At 41.0% G+C, this 15,485-nt stretch overlaps 1 protein-coding gene across 3 annotated transcripts in view; it reads left to right on the plus strand.

Moving 5' to 3' along the window:
• Window positions 1–3,322: 3,322 nt before the first annotated feature.
• ITGB1 (integrin subunit beta 1) overlaps window positions 3,323–15,485 on the plus strand; it is a 47,362-nt gene continuing 35,199 nt past the window's right edge. For all 3 annotated transcript variants that reach the window (XM_062568929.1, XM_062568930.1, XM_062568931.1), the window contains exon 1: window positions 3,323–3,650. Coding sequence is in view for 1 of the 3 variants with exons in the window: in XM_062568931.1 (XP_062424915.1) it covers window positions 3,642–3,650 (9 nt within the window). In the remaining 2 variants the exon portion in view is untranslated. The remainder of the gene's footprint in view (window positions 3,651–15,485) is intronic.

Here is a 15,485-nt window from a genome sequence, read left to right on the forward strand (position 1 = left end):
TTGGTAGGAGCTGGGGCCATGACAGCCTCAGGCACGTGGGCTTTGCTACCCATCGAAACAAATCTGACAGACGTCAGTGTGCTTCCGCTGGGAAACTGCAGCCAAATAAATACCCAATGACACAGACGCTGCAGAAGCTTCTCCAACCAACCAGTTCCTACTCCCCAGGGGCGCAGCAGTCCCTGGGGCACGTGAATGATCCCCCTGTGCTGAGGTTGCTAGCAGGGCTCCAGGAGGGAATGCAGCACTGCAGGGACACTTGGCTACAGCTGACAACCCCCAGTTTAGACAGCTGGCCCATGGGATAGATGCTACCTCTTAACACATCCAACATTGGACAAAGCAAAATCTGATTTGGGATTTTTAAATACATCTATTAAAATTGTAATAAAACCTGTACCCTCAAGGCAAGCTGTAGATACAGACTGATCCTGTATCCACAACACTGCTTGGTCCAGCTGATAATTTCTGTATATTAAAAAAAAAGAATTGACAATAGGACAAAGATTCTCAAATCGTGACCTACAGACCACTGGTGCTCCGCAAAGCACTTGCTGGTGTTCTGTGACACTACGTCCTAATTGTTTGGATTAAAAGATTGCTAGACAGAATGAAAGTGTGCAGAACTTCAAGGTGCTTTTACAGCAAAACTCTTGCTTGTATAAAAGATAATTCCATCTAATTAAATCAGCTGTACCCATTAAATAATTTAATGTGAAAAATACACTGCAGATATTTTCAAAGGAATAACTAAAATACTAAAATATTTTATTTTCATGAGTACTTAAGAAGTCTGAATTTTTCAATAATATGGTATGCAATTAATCATAAAAATATTTTGCTATTTTTACTGATATCTCTGCACACATCACTTTGACAATTCTCCTGGGATGGTATATTAGACAACACAGGAATTTATTTCTTACAGTGTTTACAGAAAATGAACATAGGCTACACATGAATTGAAAGGCATTACTACCAAATTATGGGCTTTGTTGTTTTCTAAATATAACCCAAGTACAAAATACATATAAAAGAAGGAAATGGAATGGTATTTTAATAAATTTAAGTTAATTAAACTCACTGAAAATATTTTCATTCTGGTATTTTTCAATTATTAAGTATTTCAATTATTTAAGTATATTTACTGTAAGAATATATATCCTTTCGTAATCCTGTCCCCAGCGTCTTATTTCCTCGTCCATCGTCCATGAGATGCAAGGATGTGGATAACCAGAACATGCCATTTGGGCTAGTACTAACAAACCCAGCCTAAAAATGACTAGCACACTTCCTAGCTGCTTGCACAAGCCATGAAAACCTGTGGTTTTTTGAGCCCCTTCATGCAAAAAATGTTCAGTCACTCTCACAGATGTCATGTATACCATAACACAGAGGCACTGCAATAAACATTTTGACATCATCTGCAATCGTGTCTGCTGGCTCAGATATCCCAAGCACTTTTTTCTGACATCTTTAGTACTTGTGTTAGGAAATAACAAATGGCACTCATATGCATTTGTACTCTCAAAAAGGAGTCCAGAAAGCAGCCAAATAATTCACTCATCTTTTCAGCAGTTTAGGAGATTTTTCTTGCCAATTTCTTATTGCACAGCACAGGCAGCCGCTGTCAGTTTGACACACCAATGCTTGAGCTCCAGTTGTGAGCAAGTATCTTTGCTAAACATTTTTATTTACACCTCACAGTCCCAGCAATCCACGGCAGTGAGAATGAGCAACATTTCTATCTCTACTTGCTTGCAGTATACTAAAGTACATTTTTACTCACCATTTGCATATTCTGGCAAAGCTTTTTCTTCTTTTTTTTTTTTTTTTCCTCAAATACAGGAGCACAGAAGGAGGCTTTGGCTGTTATTTTTCTCCCCCCCAGTACTTAAATTTCTTTTTTGCAGATCACTGTCTCTCCTGCATTTGCCTTTATTTTGTGTTACATACACTCCACCATTTTAAAGTTTGGCTTTACAGCAGCTTCTTTCCTTATTCCTGGCAGTATTTACGCTGATCTAACTGCAACACATGTACTCTGGCTTCTTTATCTTTGATTCAGAAATCTCTCTCTTTTCCACTTCATTTGTTGTGCTTAGCTTTGATGAAGCTGCTTTGAAGAGCAGCCTATCAATTTCATTTTATACTACTACTAAAACAGTTTTAAAATCACAGTTGTACCAGCATTAAAAGCTTCTGCTAATGCAGCTGCATTAAGAGACTACATCCTGAACAACTGCACTGGACAATGTGAACATGCATTTGAACCACAAGCTGTGCTTGAATGAGATAGAAGTACTATTTTTCAGTGAAACTAATAATAAAACAGAGGAAAAGCTGTAAAATTATTATCGGCTTGCAGCCTGGCTTTAGTTAACCATGCTGAAACAAGAGCAGACACATGCTCAGGTGGTGGGTCAGCTGTAAAGACACGCTCTGCCTGTCCACTGTGGAGGCCACAGATTACATTTCCATTGAGATTTTACATCCAAATAAATATGAATACCGCTGCTTTATTTTTTTTTTACCAGTATATGCCCCAAGAATGTATTTTAAAGTGTGTTTAAGGATTGTTAACAGTACGTGTCCATCAGCAGCAAGCACTGGCCAAGCAGTTCAAGCGTTTCACTTCTTAGTCTTCTGACAGAGCAGCAGCACGATACACATGGAGCGTAACGCCAGAGACGCTGATCAGTTTATTAACTTTCATTCATTTTGAAAATAATTACTGGTTGGTTGGTGATGAACCAAAAGCTCCGCCACGCCGCGGTTCTCCCGGGCGCCTGCAGGCCCGCGACCAGCGAGCCCCACCGCCCCGGTCCCCGGCAGCGCGCCCCGCTCCCGGCGAGCCCCGCCGCGGGGAGACAGGCCCCACGGCGGGCTCCTCGCCGGGCCGCACGCCGGGCAGCGCCCAGCCATGGCGGCCCGCAGCCCCCGGGCGGCCCCTCACGGCTCCCCCGAGGGGCGGGAAAGCGCCTTCCACGCGGAGCCGCCGACCGCCCGCCACGTCCCGAAGCCAGGAGCGGAGCGCTAATAAAAACGCCACCAAATAAGGTGATGAAGGTTGGCACGGAATGGGGAGGGAAGGGGGAAATATATATTTTTTTAAGAAAGAAAGAAAAAAAAAAAGAAAAAAAAAAAAAAAAAGGAAAAGCCCGGAAGGCGCCGCCGCGGAGGTGCGGGCGGCGGCGGCGGCGGGCCCGGCCCCCGCGCCGGGAGAGCCCTTCCCTCCGCCCCTCCTTGCCCGCCGCCAGCCGCGGCCCAGGGCGCCGCCCCCGCGCCCCCGCCCGAGGCTTGACGGCAGCGGGGAGGAATGTGTTTCCGGGGCGGGGGAACAGCGGCCGAGCGCGGCGCGGCGCCTCCTCCCGCTCCGCTCCCCTCCGCCTCCGCTCCCGTCCCGACCCGTCCCGTCGCGTCCCCCGCGGCGCCGCGCTCCCCGCGAGCGGCCCAGAGGCGAGGGAGCGGCGCCGGAGCGGGCGGACGGACGCACGGACCGGCGCGAGGACGCACGGACGGGGAGCCGCGCCGCGCCGCCGCGCCCAGCCCGCGCTGCCGGGACAGAGCCGCGCAGCGGAGGCGCCTCCGCCGGGCGGGCCGCAGCGCGCCCCCTGCCAGGAGCAGGCAGCGCCGCGGCCATGGCCGAGGTAGCGGGAGGACGGGGCGGGGGCGGCGGCGGGCGAAGCGGAGCCTCCGCGGAGCCTCCGCGGAGCCTCGGGGCGGGCGGGGGCGGCTCCGCGCCGGGCCTTTGTCCGCGCGCGGCCCCTCCGCGCCCCGCGCCCGAGTTTCAGGCAACTTCGGGTGCGGGCGCCGCTGCCGCGGAGGGCAGGGCTGGCGCCCCGGGAGCAGCGGTCGGGGCCGGCTTGGGAAGAGATGCGAGCTACGGGAGTAAGCCCGTGGAGGGTGACTCAGTGCAGGAGCTCGCCGCCGCGCCGTCGTCCGATATTTTTTTTTTTTCTTTCGCGACCTGAACTCGAGTATTAAAACGAGCCGTTTAAAGCAGGCTCCTGTAGCAGCTGCAGGATCATGCTGCGCCATCCCGCTTGCTGCCCCTGAATGCCTGCGCGGTGCTGGGAGCTGGCCCGAGCCCTCCCGGCTCGCTGCGCGCTTGCGGGGGAGAGCGGGGCGCGGGGGGCTCGCCAGGCCGCTGCGCGCAGTCCGGCCGCCGTGATCATTTCTGGAGTAGCTTACAGCGGTAGGAGCGCAGCGTTTGCTCTTGGTCCAGCTGATAATTTCTGTATATTAAAAAAAAAAAAAAGAATGGACATGGGAGGGGGAAGAACAGCAGGTTTGTTTTTTTTTCTGGATTTGCCTTTCGTATAATATGACAGTCCATTCATGCCAACATATGCGTATGTGCTTGTCAGGTGAAAATGAAGATTTTTCTGCTAGATTTGCCCTTGTTGTGGTGTTACAGTCCTGTTCGTGCCAACGCACGCGTGTCTTTGGGAGCGAGGCCCATCCCTGTTCCGATCAGTGAAACCGTTCATGGCTGATGCTGAGCACGGGCTTAGGTGTTGAAGTGGAGTAGGACTTTACGTACATGTGAATAGTTGTAGATAATCTGTGCTCAAGGTACATCGGTCGTTCAATAAATGATGGTGGTAGTGTAATAAAAACAGTTTGCTACCGTGATATGAGAAGACTTGGTAGCAACTTACTTTTTTAAAGAAATAATTTGCTACTAGAAAGATGTAAATTAGGTAAATTATCCAGATTTCCAAAGTAATGAAGACATTTTAGCAGAGGCACAAGGTTCACAACCACACTGATGATGAAACTGGTGATACATTCTGTTGTCACAAAAAAAATTACTTGCCTCTGGCAAGTGATTAAATAGCTTTTTGCAAGCTTGCCTAAGGCGATATTATAAGAATCATAAAAACAGTGAGCCGTTGGCAATGTGTAGGCAAGATGAGGCAAGTTTACGATGAAGACGTCTTAAACTTTTGCCCTTTTCAAATATGTTTAATAAAGTCAAAGGTGCAGACTTGACAACCATGGAGAATAGAATTCTATTCATCAAATTTAGGACTGGTAAGTGCTGTACCTGTTGGCCATCCATGTGATAAATCAGTCCTTTTTAAAAATGAAATTTGAACAGTTAAACTGCTGTTCATTTTATTGCTGCTATGGATTTTCTCTCTGCAGCTGGGGAGATCGGTCTGCTTTTTTGTATATTTGAGAATATGATTTGCATAATGCTCCTAGTTATGCCCCCCCTTTATGAAGAACTGATTCAGAAGGATGCAAGTTTCTCTAGAGAATTCATGAATTTCTGATACGAGAGCATACTTTTACTGTTTGTCTTGTCTAGTTCTAAGTGACTCAAGTGGGTTAATCTTCCACCACTTCCTTTGGGAAGTGATTCCCACAGCTGAATACAAACTGTCCGGAAGCTTTTCCTGCTGTTCTTTCTTCCCGGTTCATGATTTCAGCCCTCTGCTCTTAGCCATCCCCCCTATACTTCTTTTAGGGTAAACCTGCGAGGACGCGGATTTACAAAGAGCACAGTGCTATAACAAGCAGTTCAGGCAGTAGATAGGTAGCAAAAAGGCAAGTTCAGAAGGAGCTGCACAAATACAGAGTTGATGCGTGCTCTATTTTATGTTGACCTGAATGTAATTCCCTTGCTGCCTTTGGTATGAATGCTTTTCAGTTGTTTGTAAATATCTGTCATGCCTGCCTTTCCACCAGTCTTGATTTAGTTAACTGATGCGATGCACATCCAACTCTTAAGTCTTCACCAAGAAGGCAGTTCTTCCAGCCCTGCACTCAGCCTGTTACAGCCTTCCTGGCTGTCAAACGTCTTGGTAGTAACGTGGCCTTTAGAAATAGTTCGACTGAAATATCTGCTCTGCGATGAGACCCCTTCTGTAAGTCATGAAAGCTTGTCATTTTGAGCAGGCTCTTCTGTTTTTCCTTTCTTTCGGAAATACTGACGATTCCCTGGTATTCCTCTTCCTGCAGGCCTGAGCTTCCTCAGGAAAGGCAGATGCAGGCCTGCTCGTGATGCCCGGGTGCAGCTTTTGCTCGTGTCACCGTGGCAGATAGGGAGTGGTGGCTGACCTGCACTGCATCTTTTCCCTGTTAGTTCAGAGAGTGTCGCGCTCATCACGTGGTTTGGGATTTTTATTTTTTTTAAGGAAGGAGCAGAGGCTGAATGAGGCTTTGCTGCCAGTGGGTATACCCTCACCTCTTCCCTCCGCCTCACCCTTTCCTCACGTATTTTGTGCTCCTTCTTTGTGCGTACCTCTGTTACTACCACTCCTGCACTACAGAATTGGTGTTAGAACAGGAAATTTTTTTTTGTTACCCATATTAAGTGTGGCAAGCTAACTAGCTTTAAGATGCATTGTTCCTTCTCACATGGCACTTGGAAGGGGCATTGGTTAGACCAAGAAAAAAAGAGAATGCAGGCTTGGTGGTAGTGGAGCCTCTTATACTGTTGTTTTCTTTTCTGGAACTTCAAGTGTGTGTTTGTTTAATTTAAGGGTGGCTAATTCTCCCAGGCTTGGGCATCTTCCTAGATGATGCAGTCTGTCTTTTTTTCTCTGATAGGGAATAAGTGCTTTTTATGTATGTGTGTATGTGTTTAAGTGTATATTTTACACACCAACGTGAGCTTCTCAGAATCTATTGGCAGAGCTCATAAAGCAATTGTAAAAATTAAATAAATCTTTAAAATGTTACTAAGACAGCATGTGATCAATTTTTTTTGTTGTTCTTTTGGAAGTGTTGTTAAAAAGTACTTGTCAGCGTGTGTAGTGTTGCCTGATATCTAGATTTTTACACCATCCACCACATTTTCTGCCCTTCAGAAATTTGCTTGTCTCTCAGTAGCAGAAAGCTCAGAGTTAATCAGTTATAGAGTGTTTTTTTTTTTTTTTTTTTTTTTTGGTACATCCTTGGGCCTCACCTTTATCAGGGACTTAAAAAAACAAAACAAAACAAAAAATGGCTGTTAGCAAATAAAAGAATTAGAGCCTAGACCTTACACCATCCTTTGCTACCACTGATCTCCCATCTGTTCTTATATTGCTGGTTCACCTTCTGCTTCTGTCCTATAGCATTCTGATTAGCAGTTTTGACATTACAAGTTGGACAGTTTTTCAGCTTCTTTCAGGCTTTTCACTCAGGCTTCTGCTGGTGTCTTTTTGTATGTACTTTTTACACAGACAGCTGTTTGTGTACAGGCTTTACAGGAAAATGAGACTCTAGCATGAGGGAATGTAGCTGTTATTTCCGAAGAGAATACTTACTATTTTTCAAGAATGAGTGTCACATCATGAACTTCCAAGAGAATGGTACATAAACAGCTCTGCAGCATGTCTTTTGGACAATGGCAATATCTCTGTCTGATGTAAGATAGCCTTTGCAACAAAAAGCTGAAATTAGTTGGCTTGTTTTTATGCTGGATAATGCTTGTAAGTGGCCAGTATTGTCTCCTTGCTTCTTTCAAGTTCTTCTCTCTGTGTTATTCTGTTGTTGTGTGTTCTGTTGTCAACTTTCTGAAAAAAAGGATAATGTTACTGGCTATGCAATACCCACAGCCAACCACAGTATTGATCACTGTTGTCTCTCAACTTTTGTGGTTATGGAGATGATGGGGTGGCCTGCAGAGTCGAGTCGTTCGCATGTTTACCCAGAAATGGGAGGAGAAACTCTGTCCTCCGCCCCTTCGCAATTTGTCCTTCATGGGCAGGATTGGTAACCTAAACTGTTACAGTTGTAAATCAGGATTTGTCTATGATGAGACCTCTGTCTGAACTTTCTTTCCACCCCCCGATGCATCCCCATAGCTGTATAAGTCCCAGTAAAATGTAGGCGTCAAGGGGAGGGGGACAAGCTCTTTTCAGTTGTCCCATGTGACAGGACAAGAGGTGATGGGCAGAAATTGAAGCCCAGGAAGTTCTGCCTGACCGTGAGGGGGAATTTCTTCACTGTGAGAGTGACAGAGCACTGGACCAGGTTGCCCAGAGAGGTTGTGGAGTCTCCTTCTCTGGAGATCTTCAAGGCCTGCCTGGATGCAACCCTGTCTACCATTCTCTAGGTGACCCTGCTGAGCAGGGAGGCTGGACTAGATGATCTCCAGAGGTTCCTTCCAACCTTACCCATTCTGTGATTCTGTATATAATTTCATTGTAAGGAAATGAAATTCTTAACAAGGATGTTAAGAACATCTTTGTCATCGTATACTCTTAACAGATTGTATGGCTTTCTAGCCTAATTTAATATGTGTATAAGGGCATATTTAAGCTCATATTGAAAATGTCATGCAGAGAAAATAAAAATTCTGACTTCTGTAAATGAGACAATTCCATTATGTATCACTAAATAGTAAGGATGTATTTTTTTAGTACTATAGGTGTTCTATTACACAGAATATTGTTATTTAACACACTGAACTTTTATAATAGCCACTTTGTTTTGTTTTTCTATCTAAATGATCAGAGTGGTTCTTGTAGACTTTCTAGTCTATTTTATTCTCCCATTAATAACTTAAAGATGTTTTAAATCCACAAAGTTGGAGAAGCTACCAATTCAGTGCAAAATTTGCAGTTATCCAAGCAAGTGGTAGGGAAATTGTCCTGGTGAGTCTGTAATATTAATGTTTTATGTTGGGAAAAGTAGTGGGATTCCTACCTGACTCTGTTAACCTGTTTGAGATATCACTGAGTAGAGGCAATTTAGTACATTAGAGTAATCTTTAGTCATATCTTTCTCAGGTGAAGAAAGGGTTATGAAATATATTTTCTATTTTGAAAGCAGTTTTGTTTGTTTTCTTTCTTCACCAACAGCAGCAGTGAAATATTGTTAGTATTCTTGTGTTTTTTATTAGAGGAGGAAGTTTTAAGGAATAAAATCAGAGATTGGAAAACCTTTAGCATTGCTAAGAACAGCTATGACAGCAGTTGGCTGTTCTGTAAAGATTGGTGGCTTCTTACTATCCTTTCCCTCCTTTTCTTTCTCCCAAAGAAAAATATCTGTATCACTGATGAATGAATGCAGTTCTCAAATTCTGCTGTAAATCAGTATTTCTCTGTCTACAGTCATTTTCCCTAAACTGTTATGATTTGTGAGACAATGTTTAAGATTCTTCTTAATCATGAACTGTAATGTATTAAATATCCAGTCCAGTATTTAATCAATGTATCTTCAGCTTATTTTTTTCTGATTAGTGTACAGGATTTTTTTAAATGTTCAACTTAGTTCTAGTTTTGACTTAGCTATCTTAAATTTAACTTTATTCTTGATAGTTACTGCATAAGCAGGAAGGAGATCATTATTGATATGGATTCTTAATGTACTAAATTATAAATTTCTGTGTAACATATATTCTGAGTATTCACATGTAGTCATTTTTTGTTATGACTATTGACAAATAAATTTTTTACCTACAAAGTTATGCAAATAATTGCACTTCTGATGTGGGATCTGAGCTGAAAAAGTGAAAGCTTGTTTTTTTTTGTGGTGAAATGAAAAACAGAAATTGTATATTGGACAAAACTGAAACATTGAACTTGCCCTCAAGAAAAAATGACTGATCTGTGGTTAATTAAAAGAGAAGAAAAATACTTCTATTAGATCAATTTAGAAAGAGTCAGTACTTAATTTAGAAAATTGTAGTATTGTGAGTCAGAGGTAGTATCTTGGGTATTCTGCATATGAGTGTGGTTTTGAAAAACAAACCTGGGACTGAGAGGGCTGGTCTGCTAGAACCTTGACCTCCAAGTAAATATTGAGATCAGGATGCAAAGCCAACCTTTGGAGAAAAGGAAAAAGAAGGATGAATTGTCATTCTGTAGTTTGTTAATTTTCTTTAATGGAATTGTGGTTAAATGCTTCTTAACATATTGTTAATTTAAGACATTGACATCAAGACATCTTTCTTCCATGCAGCTAGCTACACTGTGAAGCTACTTGTTTTGTCCTCCTCTGTTCTGTGTCTTTGTATGACTCCTGGGGGGATATTCTCTGGTCTTGTACTGGCCTGAACTAGGTTACTGTATGATTCTCCCAAAGGTAGCATTGAGATAACTTGAGTGTCACGAGTGTGTTAGGAGCTATACAAAGTCACTTGAAGGACCTGGCATTCGGATAGTTTGGCCTGTGCCTTTGCAAATTCAGTTGCTCAAGTATTAAATTGGGCGCCATCCAAGCAGCTATCTAATTTTATTGATCTTAGGTAGAAAGGATTATTGTGAAGACAAGGGTACAGGTGAAAAGGAAAGTTTATTTCTGAAATGAAGATGGATACAAAAATGTAATCTTAAAATAAAAAGCAGTCTCCCAAGGATCTAAAAATGACATCTAAGCAGTTGTTTATTGTTAAATTTAGATTAAATTCTGCAGCAAGATGAGTTCTCTTATTATTACCAGATCTTTGATAGTGGGATGGCTGAAGACTTTGCACTTGTCTAGTGGGCAGGCAATACATTGCTGCATTGTATGATAAAATGGAGGAGTAGGAAGAAGTTTTTGTTAATAATGAGCAACAGGATTAACTAGAGTAAGAGATTCTGCTAGCTGCCTTTGCAATAGTGTGTGTTGGGGTTTTTTTGTTGCTTTTGTTTTTTGGACTAATAGTCTGTTTTTCTGTCTGTTAGCAAATTACTTGTGATGGGCTATGACATAGCATAAAGTCAGAATTATCTTCTCTGAGGTTCTTACATAGGAACATAGATTGGTAGAATTTAAGATGCTAAAGAGATACTGAAAAAACTTTTGCAAAATTAGTTTTTGCAAAGGATGTATTTAGTGAAGGGCTCTCCTTCACTTTTCTTCTAGTATTTGTTGAAGATTGCCTAGATACTGAGGGAATGATGTAGCTCATCTCCATAAAATGCAATAATTGAACATTTTAAAAATGTTAATTTGCCGGTTTTGAGATAGAAATTTACCCTTTAGCTGTGCATGAATATAACTTACATGCATTTACAAAGCATTATAATCTGCAAGTACAGTATTCTGAAAGAACATTGGTTCTTTGCTTTTATTGCATGGTTCAGAAATGGAGCATAATTTTTGTGTCAATCATTGTTAATTATTCACTAATTAATGACTAACTCATTAATCACTGTTTTAGTCAGTTCTATGCAAATCTGTGGAAGAAGTGGGTGTTCAAGGATTTCAGTGTTTAATTTTTCTTGGGTGTGGACTTCACACCCAAGAGTGTATGTAGAAAGGAAATGAGTGTGGAAGGGAAATAGCAAATTTCCTTTTTCAGAAGAATGTGCTATACATATCAGCTTTAGGTTGTTTATCAATTTTATAATGCAGTTTGAACAGTGATGAACATCTTTTTTTCCTGTATGTTCCCTCCCTCCAGGTATGTGGTGGCCAGTTGCTTAAATAACTTTTCAAAGGTAAACTAAAATGGTATATATGATATTGCTGATATCAGCAGGTTTTGTGGAAAAACTCTTATTATTAAAGAGTAACTATATTGTGCAAGATTGCTGCCAGAATTTTTATCACTGCCAACTGACCATTTTGGAGACTGTTTAAGTAGTAATAAAAAAGATAGCACAGATACTGCCTCTTTGGTGCATAATTTACAATGTAGTTTTACTTTCTCAGTGAATGATATCTATACTTAATGTTTGTAGCTGTGAGCAGTTTTAGCAGTTTGTCTCTACAGAGTTTTTTTCATCTCATTAATGGTATCTTAATACAGGAGACAAATATTTTTGAAATTTCTGAATTTCATATTTCTTAGAATGTTCTGGTAGACATTGATCCACGAATTCAACTAAAATTACGTTTTCTTTTCTTTGGAGCATGGCTCTGCAGAAGTTTATGCCGATATAAGTCATGGCTGGTATTGGTCATATGCTACTTCCCAGTCTTGCCATTCTCCTTTCATCAGTGGTGGAAAGCATAGTGTTGTGCAGGTTTTTTTGATCTGGTTGAAAAATAGCTTGGTCAAAAAGATTGTCCACAGTTGGTGCTCAGTAGAGAAGGGTGGGCAGTGGGGCCGGGAGAAGTGGAACCATCTCTGTTCAGTAGCAGCAGTCCAGTAGATCTGCTCAGCTCCTTTGAGAAACTTCATCTTTTGTTATTTATTGAAAATCCCTTAGAAGTAGGGTGTGAACCCCAGGCTTAAAATCCTGCTCTAGTAACCTGCATAAGTATATGAATAAATAGCTGGACAACTTTGTTTTTGTTGATGTTTTAACAAAGCACCTTGTGATACAAAAATGTTGTAAAAATAACTTATTTTAAGGCTGAAGTTGGTTTTCCCTGTGACTGTTTTTTTTTGCAAGTGCTCAGATTGCCCAGGATTGAAATCTGGGAGGAGTCTGCTGTTTCACTGCGTATTTAAAACTGGCCAGTTACCACCACTGCGTTAGTTACTGTCATTAGACATTACTTTTAGAATATGAGCAGCAGTTTCACATGCTAATTAAAATTAGGAAGCTGAGTGTCATTTACTGACAAGGTTATTCTGAGGTTTATATATATGCTTTATAGGTCTGAATCTATCTATTGATGTTTATATGTAGATGATTTTTCTATTATATTTCTGCATGTTCATTTTTCAGGCAATTTGCCTGATAATGTGTTGGGAATGAGTGTTTTTTCAATACAAACGTCATTCTAAATGATGTTAGAATGGTGACTCTTTAAAAAGTAGCAATTAAATATATAGGTCGTACGTACGAACCTTATGCTATGTACTTGTCATTAGAATCTTAAAGAAATAATGGGTTAAATAATTTCAGTGCTTTGTTCTTCTCAACTGTCTTAATTTTTTAACCAACTAATTTAGTCTAACAACTGATTAAAGAAAACCAGCTTACTGTTTAACAAAACAGAACCATTACATAATCAAATGTGCTTTTTCTTAACATCCTTCATTGTACTTTGCTCCCTACTCAGAGGCTGCCTCCACTGTACTGGATGCTGGGCAAATACACAGTTGAGCAGGCTTGCTATATTACGGGCTTCAAGTATTTGTACTCTAGTATGAAAACCTTTGTAGACCTTTTCTAATCTTTTGTTTGGAAGCTAGATATATGTGCTAGTTAGGGTTTAAGAATCATTTTAAGACCGGTAATTTAAAAATACTTAAAATAGATTTTCAGTTCCAGAAATTCCTGTTAACATGCTTCGTAATTTCAGGACTAAAGTTCGGCAGAGATGGTGGTCAAGTGTTCTCTGAAATTACATGGAGTTTCTGCAAACTGTAGCTGAACTTGCTGACTGCCATCAGTGGAATTTGTAGTTCACATTGTGTGTATTTTTAAGTTTAAAAGTTGGTTAAAATCTAGTATGTTACATCAGCTGGAAAGAGGGAGAATATGGATTCTGCAGCAGATTAAATCAGCCTAAGTTGGGTGGTTCTGGTCCTGCTCTACTTGCACATTCTCTTTCCCTTCCGTTTTGCGTTAATGTTTGTGCTTGTGCAGGTGTATGATAACTAACCAGCTCTAGGAGCTAATCTGTCTGAAAATGAATTACTGTTGTTTCGGCTTGCTTTTGAACAAGATTAGCTCTGCAAACTGGGTCACTGTTTTACAGTGCAACTGCAAGCAATTTGTCTAAGGACAGCAGAGGAGGCAGGTGGGTCCAGGACAGCCTGGATTTAGATTGCTTTAGCAGTGCCAAAAGAGAACAGTTTAGTTTCATAGCTCTGAAAACCAGCTGTGACTTTTTAAAAATTGTTTCTCTGCCACTTGCCTGCCCCTTTGGAGGTCTGGTTCAGCTCGCTGAAGCTTACGAAAAACTGATTTAAGTCATGAGAGGGAAGAAAGATTTAAGTTATCCTTTGGCCAGACCAGGAAGCTGCACTGACTTTCAGTGTTGGTTGGGATCCAAGAGTGGGAGCATGGGGCAGAGGTTGCTTTTGGGGGTGAAGATACTATAGCAGTCCCATCGCTTTCAGTAGCAGTTAGCCTTTTAGTTCAGTTTTAGTTGTTGAATCTGCGCCTTGAGAGGACACGTAACTGTTAATAGTAGTTACTGGTGAGTGAACGCTGCCATGTAAAAACTTAAGTTTCTGTTGGGTTTGTTTGTGGTATGCCAGCCTGTGGCTTCCTGTAGCATCTGCAGTAATACTGAGTGAAAGGTTTTCAAATATGTTCTCTTAAAGAAATAGACAGCTAATAAATCTTATTCACTGAAATTCTCTAGCTTCTTACTTTAAGAATGTACATACCCCTGTCCTGCTTTTCTTTTAAATCAAAACCTTGAACTAACGTAAGCTTCGCTAGTCATTATGACAGTTGTGGAATATTACTAAGGCAATACAGTCTCAGAAGCAACAGTTGTGGTCAGCTGTGTAAGAGCTATATTTATATGTTTAACTAAACTTTTCCCCATGTTTATGGATAAATGTGAGGTTTAAGTTGCACAAAATTAAATAACTTCTTTATGGGAGAAGTAAATGCAGAAATACAGAGTATATGGAAATTTAATACTACCACAAAGAGCAGACACCCATGCTCTTTACTAGAATACGTAAATTGTTATGTAGCATTCCTAATTTTAATCTGTTGGAGATAGAAATGCTAAATTAAGCTGAGAAGTCTAGCAGACTAGTAAAGACCTATGTAACAAGCTAAATATTTAATTCAGACATCCCACTGCCAGAAAAAGAGTGCCATATTTAAACAACAACATAGACTACCATTTTGGAACATTTCCTTAGGAGGAAAGGCTAGTAATGCTACAATGAATGGCTGTGGTTTAAATTCACATAGCAAGTTCCTTTCTGAACTGTGATTGAGTATATAGTATTGTAGTCTTACAGAAGAGGTTAAACTATTATGGCAAAAATGATGGGTCTAAAAGCATTTGAAAAGTGATGCAAAAGCAATTTTTTTTGTCTCTTTTAATTACTGTGTGTAGCAGTACTTGTAACAGTGAAATTTTAAAGTATATTTTGGAAGAATGGCTACTGATAACAGTGGAAATGTGTACAGTGAGATTCTTGTAAAATGAAAAGTTCATGCTTTGAGTCATTGAAGCTGTAATAGACTTGAACTGTTAGAAACTTCTGTTGGCAAGAGTATGGAAAACAGATATTTATGGCAGTAAAGCTTTTTATGAAAAAAATATTTGGAAAGAAAGGAAGTGTGTTTTGGTTCTTAACACATTGATGTGCTTGTTAATATTGACATGTTATAAATATATTTATCCTTTCTTTGTCCTATCTAGGTCTGCAGGTATACAATTGGTACTGATAAAGAAAATATTAGTTTCATCTGCAGTGTCTAAACATGTGGGTTTGATGTTAGTGTTTAGCACTAAAGAAGCACTGTTTGTGGTGTGCTTGCATGTTCTGGAAGAAGCATATGAATGGGTTTTATTTCTTTGTACTTAAAATCTGAGGAGATTCAAAATGTCTTCCTCATAATCTCATTTTTTGCAGACAGAATTCACCAACACAGTGTTTATTAGAGAAGGAGAGAAGAAGGGAGAGAGGGAAGTTCAATGTTTTTATTCCATATTTTAGTAACACAATAGTTGTAGAA

The sequence above is a fragment of the Rhea pennata genome, chromosome 2 (genome assembly GCF_028389875.1).
Source record: "Rhea pennata isolate bPtePen1 chromosome 2, bPtePen1.pri, whole genome shotgun sequence".
Classification (NCBI taxonomy): Eukaryota; Metazoa; Chordata; class Aves; order Rheiformes; family Rheidae; genus Rhea; species Rhea pennata.